This window comes from Silurus aristotelis, assembly GCF_946808225.1.
Source record: "Silurus aristotelis genome assembly, chromosome: 9".
Lineage (NCBI taxonomy): Eukaryota > Metazoa > Chordata > Actinopteri > Siluriformes > Siluridae > Silurus > Silurus aristotelis.
In genome coordinates this window covers 1,184,336-1,200,409 of record NC_139582.1, presented here as the reverse complement: position 1 = coordinate 1,200,409, position 16,074 = coordinate 1,184,336, and the positions used below count along the sequence as shown (strand labels likewise).

Below are 16,074 nucleotides of genomic sequence, written 5' to 3'. Positions count from 1 at the left end.
GCATAAAGACATCATTCATTCAAGCTCAGTTTCTACACTCTGATTTACTCTGATTGGTTGAAGTCAGATACCTGCATCTCTTCTTAGATACAAGTGCATCATGTCTGGGTTTAGTCTCTGAGCTGTGCATCATGTCTGGGTTTAGTCTCTGAGCTGTGCATCATGTCTGGGTTTAGTCTCTGAGCTGTGCATCATGTCTGGGTTTAGTCTCTGAGCTGTGCATCATGTCTGGGTTTAGTCTCTGAGCTGAGCATCATGTCTGGGTTTAGTCTCTGAGCTGAGCATCATGTCTGGGTTTAGTCTCTGAGCTGTGCATCATGTCTGGGTTTAGTCTCTGAGCTGTGCATCATGTCTGGGTTTAGTCTCTGAGCTGAGCATCATGTCTGGGTTTAGGTCTGAGCTGAGCATTATGTCTGGGTTTAGTCTCTGAGCTGTGCATCATGTCTGGGTTTAGTCTCTGAGCTGTGCATCATGTCTGGGTTTAGTCTCTGAGCTGAGCATCATGTCTGGGTTTAGTCTCTGAGCTGAGCATCATGTCTGGGTTTAGTCTCTGAGCTGTGCATCATGTCTGGGTTTAGTCTCTGAGCTGAGCATCATGTCTGGGTTTAGTCTCTGAGCTGTGCATCATGTCTGGGTTTAGTCTCTGAGCTGAGCATCATGTCTGGGTTTAGTCTCTGAGCTGAGCATCATGTCTGGGTTTAGGCTCTGAGCTGAGCATCATGTCTGGGTTTAGTCTCTGAGCTGTGCATCATGTCTGGGTTTAGTCTCTGAGCTGTGCATCATGTCTGGGTTTAGTCTCTGAGCTGAGCATCATGTCTGGGTTTAGGTCTGAGCTGAGCATCATGTCTGGGTTTAGTCTCTGAGCTGTGCATCATGTCTGGGTTTAGTCTCTGAGCTGTGCATCATGTCTGGGTTTAGGCTCTGAGCTGAGCATCATGTCTGGGTTTAGTCTCTGAGCTGTGCATCATGTCTGGGTTTAGGTTCTGAGCTGAGCATCATGTCTGGGTTTAGGCTCTGAGCTGAGCATCATGTCTGGGTTTAGGTTCTGAGCTGTGCATCATGTCTGGGTTTAGGCTCTGAGCTGTGCATCATGTCTGGGTTTAGGCTCTGATCTGAGGAAATCCTCAGGATTGAGTGAAGGTGTTCATCAGTGAGACTCCTGAGTAGTGTTTTGTTCTTCTTAATTAAAGAGAACAGCTACACACACAGAAATGTGCTGGTGAATACAGAGAGTGTTTGAGCAGCTTGGACACGGAGTTGGAGCACTGTGTCGGGGGGGGGGGGGGGGGGGGGGACATGGAAACTGTGCAGCACACACAGAGTCGTACTTTGACTTGATCGTGTCTCTACAGTGGAGTTCAATCAGCTCCATTTGGAGGTTGGTTGGTGCGCTTTTCACGTCAACCACAAACGGTTTACTGAGCAGATCAAATCTGCATTTCTGGGCTTCAAAGTTGGTAAATCTCCGGGTAAATTCAGCGCTGAGTACGCAGAGTTTTTCAGTGATCTCGACTGACGCGCACGCGCACTAACAAAGCATTCTGGGATTTGTAGTATTAGCGGTGTATGCGTTATACACTGGCAGGCAACTCTAACACACACTTGATATGATCTTGCGGGCCAAATATAATTATTTCACGGGCCAGATTTGACACCCCCGCACTAGACCATCAGATTGGTATGTGCTTCTTTATGAACATCTTATTCCACATTCAGTCTTCATTTCCTCTTATAATAAGCTCCACTCTTCTGAGAAGATGTTCCACTAGATTTTGTGCCCATTCAGGTATGGAAGTGTGTTAGTAAATAAAATCAGGTGCTGATGTAGGTGAGAAGGTAAAGAGGTTCCTGGGGTGCAGTCAGCGCATTCATCCCAAAGGTGTTTAATAGGGTTTAGAGCTCTATAGCAGGAGATCTTTCACTCCACCCATGTAAAGCAGATCTTCATGGAGCTGGCTTTGTGCACAGGGGCATTGTCACACTGATACAGGGTTTGAGTATGTTCAAGTGAAGGATGAATTAAATTCTACTGCATCAAAAGACGTCCGATACAATTGTGTGTCTGGAACTTTGGGCTAATAGTTCAGGAAAGAATCACATACAGCTGGAGAAAGTCTGGTGTCCCAATACTTTTGTCTATACAGTGTATGAACATTGGTACAGTGCTTTAAAAAGACATTAAAATATACTCTCATAATGGAAAGCAACCATTTTTGTATACATATAATAGCAGAATAGGCTTTGAAACTGTGATATTAAGTCAAAAACTGGAGACCAGGAACAAGAGCTGCAGTTTTGGAGACGCTCTGACCCAGTCGTCTAGACGTCTCAATTTGTCAAACTCCCTCAAATCCTTACGCCCAATTTTCCTGTTTCTAACATCAACTTCGAGCAGAAAATACTCACCTGCTGCCTAATAAATAATTCCACCCACTAACAGGAGCCATGATGAAGATCATCAGTGTTCTTCACTTCACCACTCAAGATGTTAGAATGTTAGAATGTAATGCCTGATCAGTTTATCTTATTTATGTAAGTGAGTTGAGGATTAAGGGAGCAGCAGTGCCACTGTGGAATTACTGGGATTTGAACTCACAACATTCTGAATATAATCTAGTTAGTTCCGTAAAGCTGCTTTGTGATAATGTTTATTGTTAGAAGTTTTTTTTAGAACAAAACTGAAATAAATTCTGTAAAGAAGTAGGAAGTCATACGATCATCAGCTCAGGAAATAAGACTTACAGCTCTCTTGTGATTGTAATCTCTTGCAGGGAACTCATCTCTGTCTGCCTCCACAGTAGTGACGGTGCATATACTAGATGTGAATGATAACAGCCCTGTTCTGGTGGGCAATTACTCCTGGAAGTACCTTTGTACTCCACGATTGGAGGATCAAGCCCTAGTCCTGGCGTCTCGTGACAGCGATGGACCGCAGCATGGTGGCCGGCTAAACTTCTCGCTCAGCAGCGAGCCTACGGTTCGACGCAACTGGAAACTCACACCCATTAACGGTGAGTTGGGTTTAATCCATCTGTAATTGTAATAATAGGATGTACAGGTGACAGTGGTGAGGGAAAAACTCACATCCTCGTCTAGACACTTCATTATAGATTTCTTATTGTTGAGATCATTGTTGTGAACTAGGGCTAATATGCTCATGGCCTCCTTACTACAGTAGTTCCATTCATTGTTAAAGCTCCACAAGTCTCACACAGAAAATATGCTCTTTAAATGCATTTGCAGCACATTCTATAGCAGTAAGGGTTTCCTTCTTAAACACTGTGCAACAACTAATCAGACCCTGGTGAGAAATAACCAGGAAGCAATATGGCTTATTAATCTTAAAGGCTGAGATTCTAAATAGAAGGTCATGAGTTTAAATCCAAGCACCATCAAGCTGCAAATCCTGGGCCCTTGAGCAAATCCTTTTTCTGCTATTGTACGTGTAAAGTCATGCTTCTAAAAGCTCTGGTGAACAAACTCACATTTAAACACTTCATAAAAAATGAGCATTAGCAGAGCGGTGCAGTGCAGTAGACCAAAGAGATGTTCAGCAGCTTCGTCACTGCGGTCAAGGCGACTCGCGCACTGTGGATCACCGTGCATCGACTTTGACACGCTGGCTTTATTCTGTCTCAGACACTATTGAGAGTAAATGACAGCATAACAAAAAAAACACTACAATCACGTCAATGCACTCAAACACAAAAGAGGCTCCAACTGCTGACGTCAGCAAGGTTAAAAACGGCCAGTCAGAAAATAACGTTAGTGGCAATGCACCAATTCAGTAAGTGAAAGACGTCATACGAATTAGATGTCTTATAGAGACCTGCTGATTCATACTGTGTGTGTGTGTGTGTGTGTGTGTGTGTGTGTGTGTGTGTGTGTGTGTGTGTGTGTGTGTGAGGAGCAGAGTGATCTGAACACATGAAAGACAGACATTACAAGGAAATTGCCTTCCTGCTCAGACTATTCCAGAGCTGAGAGTAATAAGTGCAATCGCTCTGATCCTCTGCTCGTAACCGTCACTAATGTGACAAACAGATTCCACTGAACATGGAGATGAGATGACTGTATCGATTGTTCATGTCTCTGTGACCTCCAGGAGTTTTTTCTCCTGTTTTTTGTTAAGAAAGAAATTTTTTTTTTTGTCATGGGGTAATTATATTGACTGAGCTTTCATGCTTTCATGTTATCCTACACACACACACACACACACACACACACACACAAACACACACACAGGTCACCCGTAACAAGGCTTCGTCATGGTTGTGACGTAGTGTGGCACGTGTCCTCAGGTTTCTCATTAGATCTTTAATCCTGACTCATGAATGTGTGCACTTTAAACACTCCTTCCTCTGTACACACATGCTGCAGGGTGAAACACTGAGCACAGGCCAGTACCTGCTTCTCTCTTCCTTTATTTTTCCACCGTTAACAGCAGTTAATAACTACTTCCTGTTGTTTATTTGCTCGTATGTTCTTTTACTCATCCTTGACCAAAACTGGACATAAAAATTAATGATAGATAGATAGATAGATAGATAGATAGATAGATAGATAGATAGATAGATAGATAGATAGATAGATAGATAGATAGATAGATAGATAGATAGATAGATAGATGTGGAAAATTGTTTCATTGGCTGCTTGTTGCTTAGTAACAAGTGAGAAAGTGAATGTTTAAATAATAATGATTCAGTTGCTCTCTCAAGGCCACAATGTAAACCTGAAGAGTGAGAGAGTTAGAGAGTGAGAGAGTGGTAGAGTGAGAGTGGTAGAGTGAGAGAGTGGTAGAGTGGTAGAGTGACAGAGTGAGAGAGTGGTGAAGTGAGAGAGTTAGAGAGTGGTAGAGTGAGAGAGTGGTAGAGTGGTGGAGTGATAGAGTGGTGGAGTGAGAGTGGTAGAGTGAGAGAGTGGTAGAGTGAGAGAGTGGCAGAGTGAAAGAGCAAGAGAGTGGTAGAGTGAGAGTGGTAGAGCGAGAGAGTGAGAGAGTGGGAGAGTGGTAGAGCGAGAGAGCAAGAGAGTGGGAGAGTAAAAGAGCGGTAGAGTGGTAGAGTGAGAGAGTGGTCAAGTGAGAGAGTGGTAAAGTGGTAGAGAAAAAGAGTGAGAGAGTGGTAGAGTGAAAGAGTGGTAGAGTGAGAGAGTGAGAGAGTGGTAGAGTAAGAGAGTGAGAGAGTGGTAGAGTGAGAGAGTGGTAGAGTGGTAGAGGGTTGGAGTGAGAGAATGGTAGAGGGGTAGAGTGAGAGTGGTAGAGTGAGAGAATGGTAGAGTGGTAAAGTGAGAGAGTGGTAGAGTGGTAGAGTGAGAGAGAGAATGGTAGAGTGGTAGAGTAAAAGAGTGAGAGAGTGGTAAAGTGGTGGAGTGAGAGAATGGTAGCGTGGTAGAGTGAGAGAATGGTAGAGTAAGATAATGGTAGAGTGTTAGAGTGAGAGAATGGTAGAGTGAGAGAGTGGTAGAGTGGTAGAGTGAGAGAATGGTAGAGTGAGAGAGTGGTAGAGTGGTAGAGTGAGAGAATGGTAGAGTGGTAGAGTAAAAGAGTGGTAGAGTGAGAGAAAGGTAGAGTGGTAGAGTGAGAGAATGGTAGCGTGAGAGAATGGTAGAGTGAAAGAATGTTAGAGTGAGAGAGTGGTAGAGTGAGAGAATGGTAGAGTGAGAGAGCGAGAGAGTGGTAGAGTGAGAGAGTGGTAAAGCGAGAGAGTGGTAGAGTGGTAGAGTGGTAGAGTGAGAGAGTGGTAGAGTGAGAGAGTGGTAGAGTAAGAGAATGGTAGAGTGGTAGAGTGAGAGTGGTAGAGTGAGAGAATGGTGGAGTGGTAGAGTGAGAATGGTAGAGTGGTAGAGTGAGAGTGGTAGAGTGAGAGAATGTTAGAGTGGTAGAGTGAGAGAGTGGTAGAGTGAGAGAGTGAGAGAATGGTAGAGTAAAAAAGTGGTAGAGTAAAAAAGTGGTAGATTGAGAGAGTGGTAGAGTGAGATCATGGTAGAGTAAAAAAGTGGTAGAGTGAGAGAGTGAGAGAGTGGTAGAGTGAGAGAGTGGTAGAGTAAAAAAGTCGTAGAGTGAGAGAGTAAGAGAGTGGTAGAGTGAGATAATGGTAGAGTGGTAGAGTGAGAGAGTGGTCTAGTAAAAAAGTGGTAGATTGAGAGAGTGGTAGAGTGAGAGAGTGGTAGGGTAAAAAAGTGGTAGAGTGAGAGAGTGAGAGAGTGGTAGAGTAAGAGAATGGTAGAGTCAAAAAGTGGTAGAGTGAGAGAGTGAGAGAGTGGTAGAGTGAGAGAATGGTAGAGTGGTAGAGTAAAAAAGTGGTAGAGTGAGAGAGTGGTAGAGTAAGAGAATGGTAGAGTAAAAAAGTGGTAGAGTGAGAGACTGAGAGAGTGGTAGAGTGAGAGAATGGTAGAGTGGTAGAGTGAGAGAGTGGTAGAGTGAGAGAGTGGTAGAGTGAGAGAATGTGTAACAGTAGGCTGCTCCTGGTTTAATCACGGCTTCTTGCCGCAGTGCAACATTAAAGGATGTGAGTGTGAAAGACAGTAAAGAACTAAAGGACTTTTAGGAGCCGTGATAAGATAAAAAAACAGAGACATCGTGACGTCTAGACTTCACTGTGCTGCTGCTCCTGTGTCACCTGACTCAGCTGTGATTAGATACAGAGCCGATATGTGTGTGTGTGTGTGTGTGTGTGTGTGTGTGTGTGTGTGTGTGTGTGTGTGTGTGTGTTTCCAAGCACAAGCATTTGCCACAGTGAACACACTAACACACCTGCATAAAAACGCAGGCACTGAAACTCCCCGAGCAGTGAAACATGAAGAGAAAAGGAGATTAAATATCAGAATTACTGAAGTGAAACACAGCAGATTTCATCAAAAGTTTGTGGACACCTGGTCATAAATATGGTTTGTGATTTTTGAGCATCACATTCCACATTTAGTCCCCATTTGCCCTTCTAATTCCCCTCACTCTTCCAGGAAGATGTTCCACTAGATTTTAGAGTTTACTTGTGGACATTTGTGTTTATCAGACACGTGTGTTATTAAGTGAGGTACTGATTTAGGTGAGAAGGTGAGGAGGTCTGGGGTTCAGTCAGTGTTCACATTCATCTCAAAGGTTTTCAGGAGGGTTGAGATAAGAGCTCTATAGCAGGCTAATCAAGATCTTCCTCTCCAAACCATGTAAAGCAGATCTTCATGAAGCTGGCTTTGTGCACAGGGGTATTAACAGGCTGGAACAGGTTTGGGTTTCCAAGTTCACCTGATCATAAGATTGGTATGAGCTCTAATGAACATCTCATTCCACATTTTTATTTTTGATGATACAATAAGCTCAATTCTTCTGGGAAGATGTTTCACTAGATTTTGTGAAGATGTGTGTAAGATTTAATTTAGCTACAAGAATGTTAGTAAAGCCAGGTACTAATGTAGGTGAGGTGAGGAAGCTTCTGAGGTGCAGTCAGCATGAAGAATTCATTCCAAAGATGTTTACTAGGGTTGGAGTTCTATTGCAGGAGATCTTCATCTAAAAAATGTCCTAATACTTTTGCCCTTATTATGTCATTCTGAATTAATGATGAAATGTTGCAGACACGGGCGGCTTTGACGAGTTCATGATCTTCTCTCTGTGCAGACACTCACACTAACCTGTCTCTGAACATGGACTTTCTGACTCCTGAGGTTTACACTGTGCCCTTCACCATCTCAGACAGCAGCTCTCCTCCCAGAAGCACCTACATTAACTTGCCTGGTAAGTCTGTGTGTTCAGCTCTCAGTCCACATGGACCAATAAAATATCTCAAACCTTAAACAGAATGGACACGTGATATCAGATGTTAAATGCTCAGCACAGAAGGGGAGAGTTGATCGCTTAGTAACAAACATGACACACGACGTCACGTGATTGGTGACGCCATTGGTTCCACCTCCACATAAAACATAGACATGTGACATGTCAAAACGCTCGGCACGTGAAAGAGAATTGCTTCGGAAGGTAAAGCGAGTCCAGCGATGCGCTTTGCACCGTCGAGCATAAATTATATTTTCTTCCAGAAATGTAAACTCTAGTTAAAGAAGAAGAGCTTTTATTTGTCACATAGACATTACAGCGGAGTGCAATTCATTCTTCAGAGCTCAGGGTCAGCCATTATAGAACTCCTGGAGCACTGAGGGTTAGAGGCCTTGTTCAGGGACTTAAGAACTGCAGCTTGACGATGCCAGGGCTTGAACACACAACTTTCTGATCTGTAACCCAGAGCCTTAACCACTGAGCTGTGTGCTCTTAACCCTGATTCTTCAAATAGTTCTTCATGATGAAGATGATGTACAGTATAATTGATGTGTCCTTAGATTGTAAACAAAGTCCCAAATCGCTACAAAATTTCACGTGGAAGCCTGGCACCACTTTTACGTTTTCTCTCCACGTGTGTGTGTGTGTGTGTGTGTGTGTGTGTGTGTGTGTGTGTGTGTGTGTGTGTGTGTGTGTGTGTGTGTGTGTGTGTGTGTGTGTGTGTGTGTGTGAAAACGTAGTTGTAGTGCAGTGCATCAGATTATTCGGGACCGAGAATAAACCCAGTCTGTTCGCTTGGTTTGCTGAATCAGTGTACCAGGTGCTGTGTGAGCACTTTGTTCTGTTCACATTAGACCGTCTGATGCACGCTACCTGGTCACAACACCGGATCTTCTGTGTGTCAGCTTCCATGTAGAGCGATTATATGTTCAATACTCAGGCCTGTTTATTAGAGTGTGTGTGCAAATGTCTGAGATAGACTGTGTGTGTGTGTGTGTGTGTGTGTGTGTGTGTGTGTGTGTGTGTGTGTGTGTGTGTGTGTGTGTGAAAACTAAAACCATCAGTAAAATAAATATTTCAATTAACTGAAATAAAAAATAAGTTTCTAAAATAAACTGTAACTATAACGGAAAGGTTTCATGTTTCCCCCGAGTCGAGCCGTGACGCATTCCCGTTACATTCCCATGTTTAATTCCTTCTAGTATTTTTATCTGCACAAAGTGAAATGTGTATGTAGAAAAAAAAACTGCTGTAATGCCTCCACGATCAGACAGATATTAAACGCTATAAAACTGTAGAGTTTTGCATGTTTGATAGGATCTGTAATCTGGAATAAATGTCCCAAAACACCTCAAAACACATTTTTACAGCTTGTTAGATATCTTGTCTTTTGATTGTTTATTTGTCTTCATCATACGCGCACACGCACGCACACACACACACACACACACACACACACACACACCACACACACACACACACACACACACACACACACACACACATATAGATAGGCTTTCACCCCACTCACTTTTGCTCTTTAATTCTTGAAAAGAATTCACGCTTTGCCTCTTCTCTCCCAGTAACCGTGTGCACGTGTAACGTGAGAGGGAACTGCCGCACTGCAGTCAAGCAGCTTGCTGGGATGCCCACAATCCAGTCCACACTTGGAGTCCTGCTTGGAACTCTGGGAGTTATAGGTAGGAATCCTGTAGGAATCCAAAATCTGCCTGAAATGTGATTTCTCACTACAGTACAAACAGGGATTAGATTTAATTTTATTACCAAGAAATGTTTTTGTTCGATTATTATTGAAAACGTTTAAAATGTCACTGTACTATAATAGACACACGCCACAGTGTGTAAGGTCAGTGCCTGTTATTAATAATAATAATAATAATAATAATAATAATAATAATAATAATAATAATAATAATCTTTAGTTTTTATAGCACCTTTAAAGGAGCATCTAAAAAAAATTTTTTCAAGCATAAAAAAGCTTATTATTTTTTTTTTATCACCACATGATCTGTGCTGAGCTGCTTTAAGACAATGTTCATTGTTAAAAGCGCAAAACAAATAAACATGAATTAAATTGAATTAAAGGAAAAGAAAAATTCTAAATAAAGAAAACATTTATATATATATATATATATATATATATATATATATATATAAAATAGTAGTAATAATAATAAAATTCACAAGAAAAATTATAATGAAAAAAAGAAAATAAGAATAAATATTTAAAAAAAGTTAATAAACATCACAGAATAAATAAATCACAAAAATAAAAACTCACATAAAAGCTATCCTAAAAAAGTGAGTTTTAAAAGCAGATTTAATAACAATGAAATCCTCAGACTGTCTAATCTCAGAATTCCTCAGCTTTGGTGCATGTGAGGTGACGTACCATGTAGGGCCTTAAAGGTCAGCATTACAATTTTAAAAGCAATCCGGAATCTGAGACGAAGCCAACGCACTGACTCCAAAACTGGAAAAATAAGTTGACCAGGCCTGGTCTTAGTCAGAATCCCAGCAGCTGAATGTTTTTTTAACACTAAGAACAAGTGGAGGCCGTTCGATGAGAAAAAGAATGATAAAATGGCCAGTGGGTGTCGGTGTTAAAGGGAACCATCACTAATAAACTGACAGATATAATAGAAAATGTGTGCTTTTACATTCTACAGAACAGAGCAGAAAGTCAGTATCAGGTGTACAAAAGGTGATATTTACATTTATGGTATTTGGCAGATGCTCTTATCCTCAGCGCCACCAAGCTGCCAGTGATATTCAACATAAGAAACTGTAATTAAACTACAGAACAACTCACTGTAGTAAAAAAAAGCCATAAATACTTTTTATTAGGTACAAAAATAAAACCTGAACTGGATGATTTTTGGAAACACTTGTAATAAGTGTAAATAAATGTGTTGGTGTCGACATAAAACATGCGCTTGGTAATAAATTATAGTAATGAACAAGTCCTAAGTGTGATTATTGAGCATTTATTTATCTATTTAAAACCAGTATTACAGCAAAAATAAAGTCTTAAAAGGCTGTAAAATGATGTTTCTGATAAAGTTTAATTTGCAGGTAAAAAAGGTTTTACTATCTAACTAAGAAGAAATATATAAACAATCTTAAAACAATTATAATAATCGTAGACAATCTGTAGTATTCTATTCCCAAATCAAGATCAGTATAATTTAGTCTATAAGATTGTAAGTGTGGACTAGAAGAGGAGTTTTTATAGTGTGTGCTGTGTGTCATTTTGAAGATAATAATATTCTGTGTCTTTGTAAACAGGAATCATACTGATAGTGATTTTTGTAAGACTCTCCTACCGGAAGCCTCCACCAAGCGGAAAAAGCAACCAGGAGACGACGCCTCTCCACGTCTCACTCTAACTCATCGCACTAATCACACAAAGGCAGCAATAAGTGTGTTTTCACTTTCATAGCATATTTTTCTCTCCACATATTGAAGTGCGCTACTGTTCATTTCCATCCTGTAGGATAATCACGTATTTAACCTTCATGAATATTAATATTTAATGAGCTAATAGAAGTGTATAGTGTGAGCCAAGGTGCAGGACTGTGAAACACTTCTTCATGGGTTTTTACTGTAGACTAGACTGTGTTTCTTGTTATTTACTGTATATAAAGTCATATCTTATTATAGTCTTCCTACATTTAGGATTTAGCAGAATTCTCTGTTGTTTACTTGATCTGAGCCTGTGTGATAACGTCTTACTTTTATACTTCATTGCAGAACTTTATAATGAAAGGAATAATCAGGAAATGAAATTCATGCACACCTTCCGCTGTATCATGAGTTAAATCTAACTGAAATAAAACATCCAAGGAAACAAAGCTATGCTGCACGCATGCATAGATGTTCTCCAAAGGGGTTGCTGAACACTTAAACTCTTCTTTGTATTGAAGCTTTCATAAGCGAAGAGATTAAATGAGCTCTTTCTGGACGATAAAATGAAGGGGGCTGGGAGGATTACCCATGCAAACCCGTCCCGCTTCCCCCTCCCTTCCATAACCCATATTATTGCAAGAAGTCGAGAGCAGAGAGTGACCGATGTGACCTTCTGAGCAGGCTATATATAAACCTGCAGTGGGCCAGAAATAGACACGCTAATGGGATGCTCTTCTGATGGCTCCTCGTATCCAGCCTCCTTTGATTTTGAATAAATCAGGTTTGCTTTCAGGTTACACCTTATTATGTTGATTTAATAAACATCTCCTTGATTGCTTAGATCTGGCAACCTTACTTATACTGCTTCGATTTTATCTGCATTGTGAAATACAGGCACGTGCCGAGTCGAGGGAAGCCAGATTTCATTCATGAGCATCCGATTGTCAAAACCGTACATTTATTCTGGTGGGTCACGACGGAAAAGCGGTACTGCCACATATAAAAATAGCAGACGTGATTTTTTTTTTATACAGTATAAAAAGATGCAGCTTTATCCTTCCGTAAAAAGCTTCTTCTGCCAACAAGACAAAAAAGTGTGTGTGTATATATATATATATATATATATATATATATATATATATATATATATTAATATATGTGCAGCTTTTGAAAAGGCAAAATGTCTAATGGAATATTCCAAAATGATTCAGCACAGGTCAGCCCTTAGGGCCGGCGAGACGCAGGCAGACTCTATATTTAGATTTACTGGCCTTGTTTTGCTTCTCTTAGGACCGAAATGGTTCAGCTGGTAGGCGAGCCGTGGAAAACGACTGAGCCTTGTAACCACGCTGTCATTCAACCAGGCCTCAGGAGGCGATTTACTGCAAATGGATGCTTAAATAACAATGGACCGACCCTGTTCCTAAATCCGATTTACCTGCATTTACAAAGACGCTCTAAAAAACACTCACTTCAGCCAAAATACAGCACAGATCAGTGTCGCTTCTGACGAAGGATGTTAATACTTAGAAACTCTTTTTATCACAAGTCTCAAAAGCTGCACTTAGGGTTAATGCCGTCCCAACTGATGTCTGCTGTACTTCTGGAAAGATTCCATCACCCGTATATATGCGTGCGCTTGTGCGAGCCAGGAAGAGAGCAGCTGTGGACACTTTTCAGCCTGTAAACACTCTTCAGGCTGATGAAGCGCCACATGACGCAGCGTTTTTTTAAAACTTGCTGGAAAATACATGTCACTTCCTTCCATTCTGTTTCTCGGTCTCTTTTTTAGAGTTTATTTTTCTTCTTTCTTTTTCCCGGATCGAGCAATGACGTTTAAAACAAACACACTTTTATTTGTTAGTGATCAGTAAACATCGGCATAAACGTCAGGAAAATTCTTGCAGGCTCTGTTTTGAAGGAAAGCGTAATGAAATTTGAGCTGTGGTCACGCCACTCGGTGCTATCGCGGATCTGAGCTTAAACACTGCAGTGCTTTCTGCTTGTGCTCTACTGAGAGCTCTTATCATCTATCATAATCACACATGGACTCGACGGAAAAACGAGGCAAGCCCTCAGCGTGACCAGAAATGATGGTCACGCTGGCAGGCCAGAAAAAAAGAGCACCCTTCACATTTCTGCCCACACACACACACACACACACACACACACACACACACACAGTTAAACATCAGCATTTATTTATAGCTGCAATTCATCTATGCAAATGAGACAACAGTTCAGCTGCCTGATTAATTTAATAGAGCCTGAAGCTCTTAAGCTCTATTCAGTCTTCATCACCCAGGACTGTCCAACGCTGCCAGAAATGGAGGAGACAAGTGAAGGTTGACCAAGAAGTTATACCAAGGAGCTTTTGTAATTACCATGATGATATGACCTAGGGGTTCTCAAACTTTTTTTTGTAAGGACAACCAAATTTTCCCTTTCTTTAATGGGGGTCGTTACTCGTATTTGCCAAAAACCACTTAATCACTCGATACTTTATTTTAAGATAAGATAAACCTTTATTCGTCCCACAGTGGGGAAATTTATGGATAATGGATCATTTGGATTAAAAAAAAAAAAAGGATAATTTATAAAAAAAACAAAAAAACACTCCATGTAAAATAGTACCGCACTTTATAAAAAAAAATAAATAAAAAAAAAGACTGAATCATGAAAATGTCCTAAAGGAAATATATTTGTTTTGTAATCAATACATTATAAATAATAAACATGATATAGCGCTCTCCGTGCAGGGCGCAGTCTTACGTGTAAAAACAAACAGCACGTGGTGTCAGTGATTCGCCTCTAGAGGCCGCTCTCATAATGACAGCAGACCAGAACCCGAAAAAACTATCAGTATGGATCGGTGCCTTGACCTCCGTTAATAACTATTAAATACAGATATGATATGAGTGAAACATATATTTAAAATTACATTTTCAAAATATATATAAGCATGAAACCTGAAATATAAATGCCTTAATGGAATACCATCTAGAAAATCATAGTGAAGGTTAATATGCTCAGCTGTACATACATCATATGAGCAAAAGTTTGTGGACACCTGACTTCTTTTTGAACATCCTTTTTCACATTTAGTCCCCGTTTTCTGTTATAAGAACATCCACACTTTTGGGAGGATGTTCCTCCAGATTTTGGATCGTGCTTGTTGAGGAAAATCAGGTCCTGATGTAGGTGAGGTGAGGAGGCCTCACCATCTCATTTTAACCAGATCTTCATGAAGCTGGATTTGTGCACAGGAGCATTGTCATGATGGAATTTTTGCTTCTCGTCATTCAAATGAAATGGAAAACTTCATGTTACCTATACAGGTGTGTTCCTCAAGCTCTGTGGTAACAGTTTGAGGAAGCCACATATGGCTGAAAAATATGGTGTCTCAATAATTTTGTTTCTAAATTGCATTTTGATGTTGATTTTTTAATGTATTTTTTGAGAACCTAAACTTTCTGTACATTTGTGCTCCTACCATGGCAACACAGTGATGGAGTAGATGAGGAGATGATCCAGCATCAGAAAGCAAAACAAATGATGCTTTTTTTGGAGCCTCTTACACAGCACTTCCCTGATTAAAGGAAGTGGTTCATATTGACAGTCTGGTTAGTTAATCAATTTGACATTTTCATATGAAACAAAGTGCATTTAGCATTTCACAAGAAAAAATAAAGGAGTTCTCATCCCCCTGATAGAATTGCTCCATGTTGGGGTCGAGGTGGTTATTATTTCTATAAAACACCACATCAAACATCTCATTCTTTAATAATAAACATTCTATAGATAAGCAAAAAAACGGTTGAAGAATAATTCCAGGTATTCCGACTGCACTGAATGAATTACAGGTGGGATTTTAAAGACATGGCAACCTTTACATGTTTTGCATAGGACTACATCTGCATTTTGTTGTGTAGGTGTTTCGAGAGTAATTTTACAGTTAATAGCTCTTTGTCATTTTTAAGTGTATTAAATAGTTTGTACACTTGATAGATAAAAAGAATTAGCCATTTGTGTTTTCTTCCTCTAACTGTTTCCACAAAGTTGTAAGTCATGGAAGCCAGTTCCATGAAGATCTGCTTTCCATGGGTTGGAGTGGAACATCTCCTGCTATAGATTTATAAACCCTATTGAACAATATATTGGAGCCAGCTTACTCCCACACACACACACACACACACACACACACACACACACACACACACACACACACACACACACACACACAGTGCACTTTGCTGGAAGGTTGAGAGTTTCCACGCTCTTGCCCTTTGCACCCAGTGTAGGTGAAAGCATGGTCTAAATTTACCCAGCAGCATTACGAGAAGTGAAGCTCATTTCTGAAGACAAGCACAGAGATCAGCATGCTCAATGACAAGCAAGAAAATGCCAACCAAGAAAATAAATCCAGTTGCTTTCATATTAGGCTTTGTGTTCATATAAACAGCGAACCTTCTCGATCTCTAGTGCTCAGGTGATATTAGAAAGAAGATCAGACTTATTTTTAAAGGCACATTTAGAACAATTCACTGTCTTTTAGCCATTTATAAGTATACGAGTGTTCCACCTTGTGCCGTGTGCACCCCCTCCTTCACCCATCCCCAGCTGTTACAATGTGAAATGCCGTCTTTCCAGGAAGTCACGCTTCAGCACGAGACGGCTTGCAGAAAGATATATGACTTTCACACACAATTTCATAATACGAATTCATAACACTGGTGTAATTGAAAGCGTACACAGTGTTGGGGGTGGAGGTGTTCGTGTGGGTGAGAAGCTCTTCCAGGAAAATGCTGTTTCTGGAAGAGGTAACCAAAGCTGTTTTCCAGGTGCAGGATTATATCTTTCAGTGCTGAAGCTATGTG

The 16,074-nt window shown here is 40.7% G+C and overlaps 1 protein-coding gene across 1 annotated transcript in view; it reads left to right on the top strand.

The window, feature by feature from the left end:
* cdh16 (cadherin 16, KSP-cadherin) overlaps window positions 1–11,185 on the top strand; it is a 55,030-nt gene extending 43,845 nt beyond the window's left edge. Inside the window, 5 exon segments of the mRNA XM_083550168.1 lie at window positions 2,729–2,772; window positions 2,774–3,011; window positions 7,613–7,729; window positions 9,352–9,468; window positions 11,078–11,185. Of these exon segments, the coding sequence (XP_083406294.1) occupies window positions 2,729–2,772; window positions 2,774–3,011; window positions 7,613–7,729; window positions 9,352–9,468; window positions 11,078–11,178 (617 nt within the window). The 3' untranslated portion in view covers window positions 11,179–11,185.
* The last annotated feature ends 4,889 nt before the right edge of the window (window positions 11,186–16,074 follow it).